Consider the following 13,718-nt stretch of genomic DNA (forward strand, 5'->3'; position numbering starts at 1 on the left):
AAATAAAGCACCGAGATGTGCGCTGCTTTTCGGTCTCCATCATGGCACCGGATCCCTACCCAGGAGGTTTCAAATCATCGAATTTTGCAGTCAAAGCTGATATAGAAGCAAAGTCTCCAATGTCACGTTTCACAGACCTCTGTGGGCACCAGCTTAAGCTTCAGATGCAAATTGCCAGTCTCATGCAAAATCAAGATTAGGATATTTTGAACTTGTTTTTCAGTTTTAACAAGGGTAAATAGTAACTTTAATCTATGCCACGATGAGAACAGGAGACCCTGCAGACTGCTTTGTGCCTGTGGTATGCATTGCTGGATGTGGACTTTTTCCACTGTTATGATGATTTTTATTCATTGTGATGCTGCTGACATCGTTGTGACAAAAAGGATCAGATGATTCAAGGTCACATTAGCTGTGTAGGAGTGGCACAAAATGTGAAACAATGATCAACAATATGATATTAATGTTAATAATATGTAGATATCATTTTACACCATCTACATTGTAGTGATAAATATGTATAAATGAATAATGTGCAGAGTCAGGTAGCAATGTTGTAAATCCTGACCTTCGTAACGCTACTGTTAATATCTGTCTGAGGAAAGAAGAGCACAAACCACCTGCACTTATGAATCATGTTAGCTATTATAATTCTGTTTTATTATAACAACTTTAACAGTGTGCACCTGTCTCAGTATAACTGTTTTTGGCATTCCCAAAATGTTGATTCTGTTCACCTGGATGTGGCGTTTTCAGTGCGACAAAAGTTTTGTCACTCATCCAAGTGAGTTCTGAGGAAGACGTGTAATGGCAAACAAACAACGGGTTTAGAGGATTTGTGCAGAGCATTTGAAATACAGAGAAATCGTGCTAAGGTTGTAGTTGATGGCAGTTTTTTTGAGGGTGTTTTATTTCATCGTTATTATCGATATTTCAGCAAACAGCCATTTGGCTGTTTTGTGATAACCGTCAGAGCAAAACAGCCTACTTTTCCGAGCTTATCATTCATGCTAATGTCTGGCTGGTTAACACAGATCCACCCAGTGATAAAGACAAATATTGTCATCATAACCACTGAGATCATCCAACATCATTATATTTCTTGTCCAGCAGACAGACAGTCATGCAGATAAGTGCTGCTTACGCTTTCCTGCAGCATAATAAGAGGCTTATTTGCAAACTGTGATAATAATCAGCTTTACACGTGGTTTTGCTTTCGAGAAATCAAGGAAAGGATTACTGGAAGTAAACTTTTAGCACAGATTTCCCCCTCATGTAACTGGCAGCAGATGTCAGACTGAAGATCAAGTTTGTCTTCGGCTGCTATTATAGTTACACGGCAGTTATATAAACTTCTAAAACAGATATGGGCATGTTTGTAACACATATAATACATATATAACACATATAATATAACTACAACAGGTAAAGTGGAACAAGAATATCATTGAAGTGAATTTAAAACAAACAAACAAATAAAACAAAAGCACTATTTTCTCACCTGAACGATCATCTGAGTCATTGAACTCCACAACTACGGAGTGTCCATTGTTGGAGATGTTAATGGAGGTGCAGTGGTCATAGTTTGTCATTATAGGGCCTAGATCGCGGTCATGTGAGGCCTCATTGGGGACGATATCAATTGGTGATTGCCGGTTCCCCTCCGCAACAGGGTAGTTTCTATACCATGAAGAGGGACCTATGGGAGAAACAAATATAATCAAAAACAAACACATTTACAACACACACAATTCTGCAACTACAATGATCTGCACCAGATCTGTTAGTGTGTCACCTAACAATAAACCTGCAACTAAACTAATGAAGCTTTCTCCCTCCAGGCCACAACTAAAGGCTGGTGACATAATCCAAAACTTTGGTCCTAAACAGGTATCGGGGAATTCAGACTTTCTCAATAACATTAAGGCAATGTAGCACAGCACAGAATAAGTCTGCTTAAGAACATTAGACAGAGCAAAATTAAAAATATTACACTCTCTGTAACTCAGGGCAAATTCGACTGGACTGTCAGGTTGAGGTGAAACCGTTTATCCCATTAAGCGTAGGGCTAATCGGGATTTAAAGGCTGTCTTTAACGTCTGAGTAAAACACGAAGCACCGCAAACAGGCCGTTTATTCCAGTTAAATTGCTAATTGCCTCCACGCAGGAAAACAGTGCCTGGAGCTTGCAGGTTGGAACATCTCACCGTCCTCCTTCCCGTATCCCCAGTGATGTCCCGTCATTGTCCCTGTCTGCAGGTTCCAGTCGGACCAAGCGGCACTTCGTTGCGCACGTGAAGGACAGGTAGGGACATCAGCGGGTACAGCTGTTCAACAAGTTTACTGGCAATGGGGAAGGTACCTCTTTTTGCCACGCCCACACGTGTGGGCGCGCGCACGACCATTGAACGCTAAAATAGACACCTCGTTGAAAAAAAGAAAAATAAGCGAAATCAAGAATGTGATCTACTAAAAAGTGCCCTTTGAGAAATCTTCCTCGCACTGCTTCCATGATGTAGACATGCCAAATCAGTATTATTTAGTTTGTGCAATATTTTTTTTGTTAATTGCTGCTGCTTGTAGGTTTGGGATCTTTATTAAATTAAAAAAAAAAATTTGTCAAATTCTTAATTAGATGTATTATTATTCATCCGAAACCTTGGCCCCGTAGAAGTTTAATGTCAAATTTGAGTATTTTACTAACATACAGATGTACTGTAATCCCCCTTTTTTCTTTAGGTATTTCTTTCTGCTTCAGCTTTATACTCTAAGCCAGGGCTGCCCAATCCCAGTCCTCGAGAGCTACTATCCTGCAGCTTTTAGATGCATCCCTACTCCAACACAGCTGAATCAAATGGTTTAATTACCTCTTCAGCATGCCATCATGTTTGGCAAAGGCCTGATAACAAGCCATTCATTTGATTCGGGTGTGTGGGAACAAGGATGCATCTAAAAGCTGCAGGACGGTAGCTCTCGAGGACCGGGATTGGGCACCCCTGCTCTAAGCTATATACTATATTTTGTAATAATCTATTATATAGAAGAATACTTTATACTCCATACCACTTATTTTAAAGCTTTAGTTACTTTTTTTTAAAATTGTTATAGATCCCAGGAAGACCCAAGCAATTACAATCATAAACACCTGCAGTGATATAATCTGTATGATTCTTACAGAAGCCATTTTATATGAGTGAGGTATTAGGTATTGAAAATATATTTTGATTTTTACACAGGTTGCACTAATAATAAGTTTACTTAAGTTAAAAGACTAAAAGACTATTTAACTGTGCAAATAATTATGTTTAAACTCCTCTGTAGCATTACTTTTCAGGTAATAAAACTGTAACTGTTTTTTGTGAGTAACATCATCTCTAAACCATTCATCACAGCAAGTCTCACTGCCATCTTGTAATCCTTCATTTTCACTCTTTCTGCTATCCTTCTGTCATAAATCACCCCAACACTCGTCTCCAGCCACTCCACCCAGCCTGCGCTCTCTTCTTCACCTCTCTTGTGCACTTGTTCGGTACCTTGGTTGACCCCGGGTATTTAAACTCTGGGTATTTAAACTCATGTAACTTCACTACTCTCTTTACATATGCAAAGTCTCCACACACACACACACACACACACACGTATTCGGTCTTGCTTCTACTGAGTTTAATTCCTCTTCTCTCCACACCTCTACCTCTCCAGGCTCTCATCCACCATCTCCCTGCTCTCACCACAGATCACAATGTCATCTGAAAACAGCATAGTCCACAGAGACTCCTGCCTGACCTCATCTGTCAACCTGCTCATCACCATAGTAAACAAAAAGGCCTTCAGAGGTGTAATGTGTCATCTGTAACTACTACATTTAAACAGACAAATTCATTAAAATCCCTGATAGCTAACCGAAATCAAAGGGGAAAAAACAAAACAGAAAATAGTGAGAAGAAAGATAAAAAGATAAAAGGCGGTCTGCTGAATATGCACAATATAAATATACAAATATAAAAGTGAATAAAATTCAGATTTGGAATCATTAAATGTGTTATTTCTAACACAATATTAATTATAACGCTGTTGATCTGTGTCGAAAGTGCAAGAGCGGATTTTCGAGCGGGCACTTTTGTGTCGAATCTGGCGCTGAGGAAGTCAATTTACGTTCGTTAACGTCACTCAACACATAGCTATGATGGCATCCACCAAAGCCTCGAAAGAGCAAAAATACGACCGGCAGCTCAGGTTAGTTTAAACAGCAGCGTAGTTTTCACAAAGAAATAATATCCCTCTCGCTAAGCGTGTGAAAACATGAGAGGTCACAGCAGCAACGCTGTTGGGGCAAAAGTGCTGAAGCTAGCTAGCGTTAGCTTGCTATGAGAGTTGCAGTTGAAATAAGCACCGGCGAGCTAATGCATTAGTAAGCCGTAAGAGTGATGTGACTGATGTGATGTTATGCTCTTTGTTTCTGTGAGGGCTCAGGTGTCACCCTGTTTGAACGTATTTATGAACAGCTCTTGATGGTTTAACAGGTGTAATAATACAGGGCTGTCGATGAGGGTGAATCTTTCTTACCAGCAGCCGAGTCATTCTGGGAAAAGTAGCTCACTGTGTTTGTATAGCAAGTGATGATAAATGGCAACAAATGTCCGTGTTGTGCTGTGTGCTTTCAGGCTGTGGGGTGACCACGGCCAGGAAACACTGGAAAATGCACACGTGTGTCTCATCAACGCCACGGCGACGGGAACGGAGATACTGAAGAACCTCGTACTTCCAGGTGAACAGATTTTCCTCAGTGTTAGTGACCTTGCTGCAGGTGATGGTGAAAACATCTGACTGAATGAATTGTTCTGTGTGTCAGGTATTGGAGCATTCACTATAGTAGATGGGCACACAGTCACAGGTGAAGATGTTGGAAACAAGTAAGTGGTCATGTTTAGCTTAAAAGTATTTTTATTCTATCAGTTTTACTTGCCTGCTTGCAGCTGACCTCTCCTTTTGCAGCTTTTTCCTCAGCAAAGACAGCATAGGAAAGGTATGCGTTGCTGGCAGTTTCCATTTTCTCCCAACCTTCTCTGTTGTTCTTTTGTTGAAGTAAGCAGTGTATTTCCATATTTGTTTGAGTTCTTATCGTACTTTTTGTGCTGCAGAACAGAGCACAGGCTGCCACCGAACTGCTGCAAGAGCTGAACAGTGATGTCTCTGGAAACTTTGTCGAGGAGGTTGGTGTTGCTTCCCTTCCAAGGCAGTCTTGGCTGTCTGTAATCACGTGTACTGTCTGTAATCACATGGCAGCATGATTACACGCACAAAAAAAACTACCAAAATGAATTTCATGTAACTTATCACTATGGCTGTATCCAGCTATTTTTATTTAAATGTGTTGCACAGCTATTTAGTTTTCAGCTAAAGATCATGAGATCATAACAAGATTTACCAACTTGGTCAATGTCTGAGCAATAGTTAAGTGTATGGTGAAATTATTTGACAACATGCCACATTAACTTTTCCAGCTGTTTTCAAAACCTTAATAATGTTTCAGTAGAAATTTTAAGCATCCGCAGTGTTTGTGATGTTGAAATGAAGATCTTTCTCCACCATTACACCAAGACAAATTCCACAAACTTGACAATAAACCTAACTGATTCAGATGAATGAAACATATGGTTTGTGAATTTATGACTTTTGCCACTCTGAAGCCTCTTGTAATTTCTGTCACACCTGCAGGGTCCAGATAAGCTTTTGGACAACGATTCAGAATTTTTCCACAGGTTTACCATAGTCATTGGTGTCCAGCTACCAGAAAGGTATGAGATCATCTTAATCCTTGCATTCATTTACAGTGCTGTGCTAAAATCTTGACCCACCTGTCATTTCTTTATACTGTGCTGGGAAAATAGAAAATTGGTGCAGTGTTTTGAGACAATGTACAAACATACACAGAAATGCAATGTATAAGGAAAAAACAGTTTGTGCAAATTCTAACAAGCTTGAAACTCAACATTTGGTATGACCACCTTTATTCTTTAACACAGCCTGAACTTTCTTAAGTAAGCTTTCTTGCCATTTCTTTAAGTAGTTGAGGAATAGTTCTCCAGGCTTCTTGAAGCACATTAAAAAAATTTCATGGTGATGAAGAGCTTTGAATGATGAAGATGATCCCACACTGCTTCAATAATGAGGTCGGGGCTCGGGGTAAGCCAGTCCCCAACTGATAGTGTTTCATTGTGTGTTTTGCTTTTACTACAGTTCAGTGTGTTTGGGATCATTGTCACACTGAAATATGAGGAACGGAAGCTGATGCTAATTTTCCCTATTTCCTAAGGATATGACTTTCAGATACTGTTTATCTGCTGTCACAGTCACTTCTTGCCTTCTTCCACCTGGACATATTCGGCACTTTTCAAGGACTCTTAGGCACTTTTGAAGTCACTTTGGTGGTTCACAAACATTTTTTTATGTTGGTCAAACTGTGTACTCTTTGGCATTTCATAGGTCCAACTACAATGATTTGGAAATTGTTTAAGAAAGATACAAGAAAGTCTGATTCCTTGGAAGAAGAATGATTCAAGCCTTTTCCACTGTACTGTAATACTGTAAAAAAGAGCTGATGAAGAAAACTACGGCAGGCCATAAGTCATTTATTCTTAGAGAACGTTCATACATATCTATTGCAAGATTTTCCAATCAAAGTAAACATCATTGTCGGGCTGCTTTTAACATATACTTTTTCCTTTTATGTAAAATGTTAAGTCTTTTTGCAGAAAGTTTCAGGACTGACTTAATTTTCTTGCTGGTTTTATTTTCTGTCCAAATATCTTTTCAATCCAACAGCACGTGTTTGAGGCTCGGCTCAGTTCTTTGCAGTGCCTCTGTACCTTTCCTAGTATGTAAGACCTACGGCCTCATTGGCTACATGAGACTGGTGGTGCAGGAGCATACAGGTAAGTTGCTCTTAGCAGCAGTTTTCTTCTTTAAATCCTTTTTATAGTCTTGGCATTCTACAGTTGGTATGTCTAACCCGATAAGTTCACTTTTCGTGAACAGTGAACTTGGTAGGAACATAGCCTATTTATGTATTAATATTTCACAAGTTACACAGTATATTTAAGAGTACTGACATGACACTAATATTGAATTTTTCTGCATCTCTCTTCAGTGATTGAATCTCACCCAGACAATGCCTTGGAGGATCTAAGGTTGGACCAACCCTATGCTGAATTTCAGAACCACATTAAGTCATATGATCTTGACAGCATGGAGAAGAAGGTATGTGTTTCATTTGTGCATGCACATGATTCAAATGATGCCAGGGTTACACATCCAATCATCTTCCTTTCTGTTCTTTATTTAATCCGTAGGATCACAGTCACACACCGTGGATAATCATTGTTGCTAAATACCTGGAGAAATGGCTCAGTGAGGTGCAGTATTACATTTTTCTTTTGCTTCTCTAGTGCCAAAATGTCTGACAGCTTCTTTAGCATTTCTGTTGCTGTGCAGAAGAATCTAATTCTGCTTTTGCTGTTTGTCATTGTAGCATAATGGTCAGCCACCAAAAAACTACAAGGAGAAGGAGGCCTTCAGACAGCTCATTCGGGAAGGTACTTGTGGACCTGTGAAGATAATTGTGGACTTTTTCTCTTCATTTTATGTATACTATTTCTTTTTTCTTTTTTTTCAGGGATCAGGAAGAATGAGAATGGTGTCCCAGAGGATGAGGAAAACTTTGAGGAAGCTATTAAGAATGTCAATACTGCTTTAAATCCTACCAAGGTGACAAAATTTAAAAGCTCTTGGCTTCCTTAAGAGCTATCTTGTGTCCCACACAGCATATCTCACTTTTAACCCCCAACCCTCCATAGTTTAGTCTATTAAGACTTGTGAAATCTCTTGCTTCTGCAGATTCCTAGCGCTGTTGAAGACATCTTCAATAGTGAGCAGTGTAAAAACATCACAGCACAGGTTGTAATTTTTGCCCAATCTTTCCTATAAAAAAAATACATATTTTAAGTTGTTTGCTTTTAATCTGTGAAGTATTTCTTGAATGTGTTTGTTTAGAGTCCATCCTTCTGGGTGATGCTGCGAGCTGTCAAAGAATTTGTTCACAACGAGGGAAATGGAAGCCTACCCGTACGAGGAACCATACCTGACATGATTGCAGATTCTCAGAAGTTTATCAACCTTCAAAATGTGTAAGTGGGGAAATATGTGGGTGCTCACTGTTTAATTAAACAAGAGCAACAGAGGTCAACTCAACAGTTCTGCATTTATTGATACATACTTGCCATTTGTGGGTGGTTTGACTTCTTATTTGTGTTTTATTACAGTTACAGGGAAAAGGCCATGCAGGATGCAGCAGCTGTTTCTAAACATGTAGAATCTCTGTTACAGTCTGTTGGAAAGGTATGGCGCAAAGCTGTGGAGTCAGTATAAAGTTTATATTTCTAAATTTAATGCATAATTAAGAACTGTGGACTCAGTAGCTGTTTTTAAAAAACAACTCAAAACTCACCTTTTTAAAACTGCTTTTGGTTAAGTTTTTGCCTGTTTTATTTTCTCTTTTTTAACCCTTTTTATGACTTGTAATCTTACGTGCAGCACTTTGTGATTCTGTCTTGAAAGGTGCTATATAAATAAAAATGTAATTTAATAATGAAATTAACATCTAGTGTGCTGGTCTGGAGAAGTATATGGTACAGTTTTTTTAAAAAGTCATATCACAGCACGTGTTTATCACAGGTACATTTGTAGATCCTTCATCTCCATCCAAATAAGTTTAATTCATCAGCAAAGCCAAGAGTGATGAAGTTAATGCTTTTTCTACCAGAACCTAGTATCTCCATCATGTTTCTTTTCTCTTTAGTCGGACAGGGAGTCATGATATGATTGAGCTATAGAATTCTATAGAGTTTGCCCTCACATGCTCAGTATGGCAGTTTCACCATTTAATTTGACTAAAAACTGGATTCCTACAGTACTTAATTCTGCTTACGTTTTTTCCACTAGCCAGCAGAAAGCATTCCTGAGAAGGACATCAAACTGTTCTGTAAGCACTATGTTCTTTTATCAACGGCCCAGTTTTTATTGCTGTTCAGCTGGGCCCCGTTTAATTGTGTTGTGTAAAACCTGGAAGTTGGTTATAATTGATGAACTTCAAATAACATGGCTTTCAGATATGACTATTAATGGTCATTTAATTATTATTGATTTTACTAATGCCCTCCTGTGAGCTTTATTAACATCATATGACATTAACATATGTGAAACAAAGCTGCACAGTGCCATACATTCATTTGTAAAAATGAAAGTCTGTCATGTGTTGCTTTACTGATATTTTCTCTGATATATATTTTCTATATATCAGAGTCTCTATTTCCTCTGAGCCTGGCCATTTTCAGCACGTTATTCTGTTACTTTTTCCTCTCTAAGGACTCATTGGAAGTGAACCGTGATATGATCTCTTTGTGACACCTGCTTCATGTGAGGCTAATCATTTCCTAACTGTAGATATTTGTGTTTAGGTAAGAATGCATCCTTTCTGCGAGTGGTGCGCTGCAGGTCTCTGGCTGAAGAATATAGTGTGGATACAGTAAACAAAGATGAAATCAGTAAGTTGGGGATTCATTTTCTCTTAGAGTAAACTCTTTTATGTTGGAGTCACGTCATGTTCTTGTTGCAACAAAGCCTACTTTTGTATTAACATCAGCTGTCTCCCCACAGCCTCCTGCATGGACAGTCCGGATAGTGAGATGGTCTTCTACCTCATGCTTCGAGCTGTTGATCGTTTCTATCAGCAGCACTCTCGCTACCCAGGTATGAAGTGCTTTAAGCTTTCCTCAACGAGGAAAGGTATATTGATCAAGCTTTGGATATGTAAATACATACTAATGTGGCCACTGACCATTAAGAAAAGAATAGCTGCTGCAACATTAAGAATCTCATCCAGTTTGTATACAGTCAGCATCTAAGCTATAGTCTTAAAAAGAGGGGGGGGCTTGCAGGGTTTATCGAGAATTCTTCTCGTCTTTTGTTAAACCATGCTTTCACCAGGTTGGACAATTCTTTTGCCTTCAGAAATGTCTTCATTCTTCATGGCACAGATTCAAAATGGTGCTGGAAACATTCCTCAGATATTTTTGATCATATTGACATGATGGCCCAGAGTGTGCCAAAGAAAATATCCCCCACATCCTTACACTACCACCACTAGTCTGAACTGTTGAAACGGGGCAGAATGGATTCATGCTAGCATGTTGTTTGCTAGATTCAAAATTTGGTGCAATCAAATGGTGCAAGAGAAGTCAAGATTCATCAGACCAGGAAACATGTTAGAACCACTTCAGTTGTCCCCGGTTGGAGAGGCCGTGTGAAGCTGACAGGAGTGGCACCTGCTGTGGTTTCTGCTGCTCTAGCCAATCTGCTGCAAGCATTGAAGTTTTGTGTATTCAGAAATGCTTCTCTGCATACCTCGGTTGCAACTAATGGTTATTTGAGTTACCATTGCCTTTCTATCAGCTTTAAGCCGTCTGGCCATTCTTCTCAGACTTCTCACATCAGCAGCCTACTGCCCACTGAATATTTCTTTTTTTAAAACCATTATTTGTAACCCTCTATGATGATTGTGCAGGAAAATCCAAGTAAATCAGCAGCTGACACACCCTTTTAAAGTTAAAGCCCCTTTGTTTTTCCCCATTCTGATGCTCAGTTTGGACTTCAGCAATTCACTTTGACCATATCTACATGCTTGAATGCACTGAATTGCTGCCATGTGACCAGTTGGTTAGATATTTGTATTAATGAGCAGTTGAACAGCTGTACCTAACAAAGTGGGCAGTAAGTGCATGCTACAGTCTGATTTTACTTCCTGCTGATGCCAGAATACAGAAACAGAACTGATTTCTTTATTCTCATGTCTTTTTCCCCGTGTTTACTCTCTTTAGGCGTTTATAACTACCAGGTGGAGGAAGACATTAGCAAACTGAAGGCCTGTGTGAACAGCCTACTGCAGGAGTACAGCCTCAATGTCAACATCAAAGACGACTATATCCATGAGTTGTAAGTCGAGGCCAAAGCTGGATGTGCTGTTTTGAGTAATTGTTTCAAAAACACATAAGTAAATATTTGCTTTCTGTTTATACATCTGCAGCTGTCGATATGGAGCGGCAGAGCCACACACAGTTTCTGCATTTTTGGGAGGTAAAGTTTTGATTGATTCCTACAGCATTTCTTTGTGAAACAGTGCTGATGAGTAAGATATATCTGTTCAAATCTTTCATTACGTTTTATTTTAGGATCAGCTGCTCAAGAGGCCATAAAGATTATCAGCCACCAGTTTGTGCCCTTTAACAACACTTTCCTTTACAATGCAATGTCACAAACGTCAGCCACGTTGCGTTTGTGAGCACGATTACTGAAGCTGCTTACGGAAAAAATGAGAGAAAAATGGCACAAGGATAAGCAGGAGTGTAAGAGATCAAACTGTAAAACTGGACATTGGGATTTGATTTTTACAAACATGCATATACTTAAACCTAGAAGTGCTTCTCACTGAGAAGAAGCATTTTAGACTGAACTGTCAGTTCATAGTGTTTCAGCTTCTTCTCAAAGTTCGGGAAATCAAGAGATCACCCATCACACACTTTCTGTTAAGCAGACCTTTAAGCCAGAAATGAAACTGTCAGATTCCAAACCTCAATGTAGTATTTTCATTTGAAATTCAACATTTATGGATGATGTATTACAGTGTAGTGGCACTTTGTATACATTAGTCACAACTGTCTTATTGTATTTGGAACAAGCTATGTAAAACTTTAGCGTTGAACTGTCTTGTATTGCGATAAAACATTAAACATTTTATTTGATGTGTTTTGGGGTTTTTTGTGTGTTATTTATTTATTTATTTATTTTTATTATCAGTGAACCTAAGTCACATATGGGTTCACTTCTGGAAAACACTTAAAGTGACTTTTTGATTTGTTTTGCAATGATTTCAGTTCTTCATCCTGAATAAATGTTTGATGACTAACATGTGAGCTTCTTGAGGCCTGTAATGTGACCCCTGGAAAGATCCACATGAAACCGCCGTGGTATTTTTATGAGGGTTTGTTAACATTATCTTTACTCAACACTAGATGGCACTCCTCATTTTTTTTTACCATTTGTTGGTCATCATGTAGTTGCAAGTTTATTTAACATTCCTACACAGTGACCAGTACCTGGATGCTGACCTTTGGATACAGACTGAGTTTGACTTAATCAGAGGTAGGATGTTAACAAAAAACCTTTAGTGTTAATGATTAACCAGTGTGTTGTTTCTCAGCAGCTCTTTTTACATACTGTGCAGTGTGGAGCACACTGGTCTTTCTTTTGAGAGCGATCTAATATGTAGCACAGCCTTGAGAGGTGGTTATGTGATATAACTGGTGCACAGGGTAAGGTTTGCTTTTTTTCTTTTTCCAGGCTTGAGCTGGATGGAAATTTAACCTTAGCAGACCTCTTCTCCTCTCCAAATCTCCCCATGTAGATATCTGTCAGAGACTCTCGCTCTCATACCCCCCGTCACCGTCTGTCTGAGAAGGATAGAGCAGGTTGCCAAGAACTACTCTGGCCATTTTCTAAATCAAGAATTTGTCCGTTGCCTCTTAGAGATTATCACAGCTCCATCCAGCCGCTGCCTCTAAGAGTACCACGCTGTAACAGTCCCCTGTACAGTGAAATTCTTTCTTTGCTGTCCACAGATGCCACGCAGAATACATAAGTAGAGTAAATGATAATTTCAAAACAATAGAAACAGCTATAAACTACACTAAGTACAATAAAAGACAATAGAAATATAAGATATGCAAAATATATACAAATAAATTCAGTTTATTCACAGGTATCCATCCGAACATGTTCAGCGCTGGTTATACTAGGATGTCTTCGTTTCTGCTACATACTGTCGGAGTGACAACAGTAACTCATGTGTCTTCTTGTAACCCAAGGCCCCCACTCATGTAAGGATGTCGACTGATAAGAGATTACAGAAACGAATAAGCAAAGAAGAGCTTTTTATCTGACGCAACAGACCAGCCGTTTGTCTTTTTTAAACCTATTTTTTTCTCTATTGAAGGACTCAGAGTATAAAAAAATCAAGTATTCAAGTAAAAATTGCAGGACATTATGCTATGATAAAGGGAAGGGTATCATGTAAAGCCGCTTTAAAATCCAACTAAATACTTCTACCTAAATAAAAATTAGAAACAAAATGACAAAAAGTCAACTTCAGTCAAAGTAGTACTTTGTCCTGTAAGAAATATCACCTTTGCTTCATCACGAGATCCCTAAAAAATGTTGATTATACAGTTTTGTTAACAGTGGTGCAGATTGTAATTGTGTCATTGTTTACCACTGACACACACACAGCAAGCAGCCCTCCTTCTGCAGTGGTTGTAGGCAAACTAACATGTTTGCTTTTTAGTTACCAGTGATTTGTTTGGTAAATTGACGGCTTTGAAAAGAACCGAAACTGCATTATTTAAATATGGTTGAGTGAAACAAGTGCAAACGCACATTAGTCTTGAAACACATATTAAGCACAACATAAACCCAGGGGTAGAGCGACCCCTCACACTGTAGCAAACAAATATGTGATCACAAGATCAGAAGTTAATCACATCTGTTGCACATACTGATTACTGGACCTCAGCTTGCAAGTGCTTTATCTTGAAGCTACAGCAGAGGCCCCA

The 13,718-nt window shown here is 39.0% G+C and overlaps 2 protein-coding genes across 2 annotated transcripts in view; one reads left to right on the forward strand and one right to left on the reverse strand.

Moving 5' to 3' along the window:
- The window catches only part of ca7 (carbonic anhydrase VII), an 8,617-nt gene extending 5,985 nt beyond the window's left edge, over nucleotides 1-2,632 (reverse strand). Inside the window, exons 1-2 of the mRNA XM_005724227.2 lie at nucleotides 2,208-2,632; nucleotides 1,502-1,699 (exon numbers count right to left, since the gene is read on the reverse strand). Coding sequence (XP_005724284.1) covers nucleotides 1,502-1,699; nucleotides 2,208-2,244 — 235 coding nt within the window. The 5' untranslated portion in view covers nucleotides 2,245-2,632. The remainder of the gene's footprint in view (nucleotides 1-1,501; nucleotides 1,700-2,207) is intronic.
- Nucleotides 2,633-4,098: 1,466 nt separating this feature from the next.
- Nucleotides 4,099-11,858, forward strand: nae1 (nedd8 activating enzyme E1 subunit 1). The gene is made up of 20 exons (XM_005724226.1): nucleotides 4,099-4,233; nucleotides 4,662-4,765; nucleotides 4,850-4,910; nucleotides 4,993-5,023; nucleotides 5,139-5,210; nucleotides 5,716-5,795; nucleotides 6,823-6,932; nucleotides 7,148-7,257; nucleotides 7,350-7,412; nucleotides 7,529-7,592; nucleotides 7,673-7,764; nucleotides 7,894-7,953; nucleotides 8,050-8,183; nucleotides 8,319-8,394; nucleotides 8,998-9,037; nucleotides 9,513-9,599; nucleotides 9,712-9,804; nucleotides 10,932-11,046; nucleotides 11,138-11,187; nucleotides 11,283-11,858. Exons 1-20 carry the CDS (start codon nucleotides 4,181-4,183, stop codon nucleotides 11,390-11,392), a joined length of 1,605 nt encoding a protein of 534 aa, XP_005724283.1. The 5' UTR covers nucleotides 4,099-4,180; the 3' UTR covers nucleotides 11,393-11,858.
- The last annotated feature ends 1,860 nt before the right edge of the window (nucleotides 11,859-13,718 follow it).

This window comes from Pundamilia nyererei, unplaced genomic scaffold (genome assembly GCF_000239375.1).
Source record: "Pundamilia nyererei isolate P.nyererei 1_Seehausen unplaced genomic scaffold, PunNye1.0 scaffold00011, whole genome shotgun sequence".
Taxonomy (NCBI): domain Eukaryota; kingdom Metazoa; phylum Chordata; class Actinopteri; order Cichliformes; family Cichlidae; genus Pundamilia; species Pundamilia nyererei.

Bases quoted from the DNA above. Each gene is read 5' to 3' on its own strand.
- nae1 (XM_005724226.1), top strand. From the start codon at position 4,181: ATGATGGCATCCACCAAAGCCTCGAAAGAGCAAAAATACGACCGGCAG. The intron at 7,258-7,349 runs GTATGTGTTTCA...TTTAATCCGTAG, and splicing joins TTGACAGCATGGAGAAGAAG to GATCACAGTCACACACCGTG. The intron at 9,038-9,512 runs GTAAGCACTATG...ATTTGTGTTTAG, and splicing joins GAAGGACATCAAACTGTTCT to GTAAGAATGCATCCTTTCTG.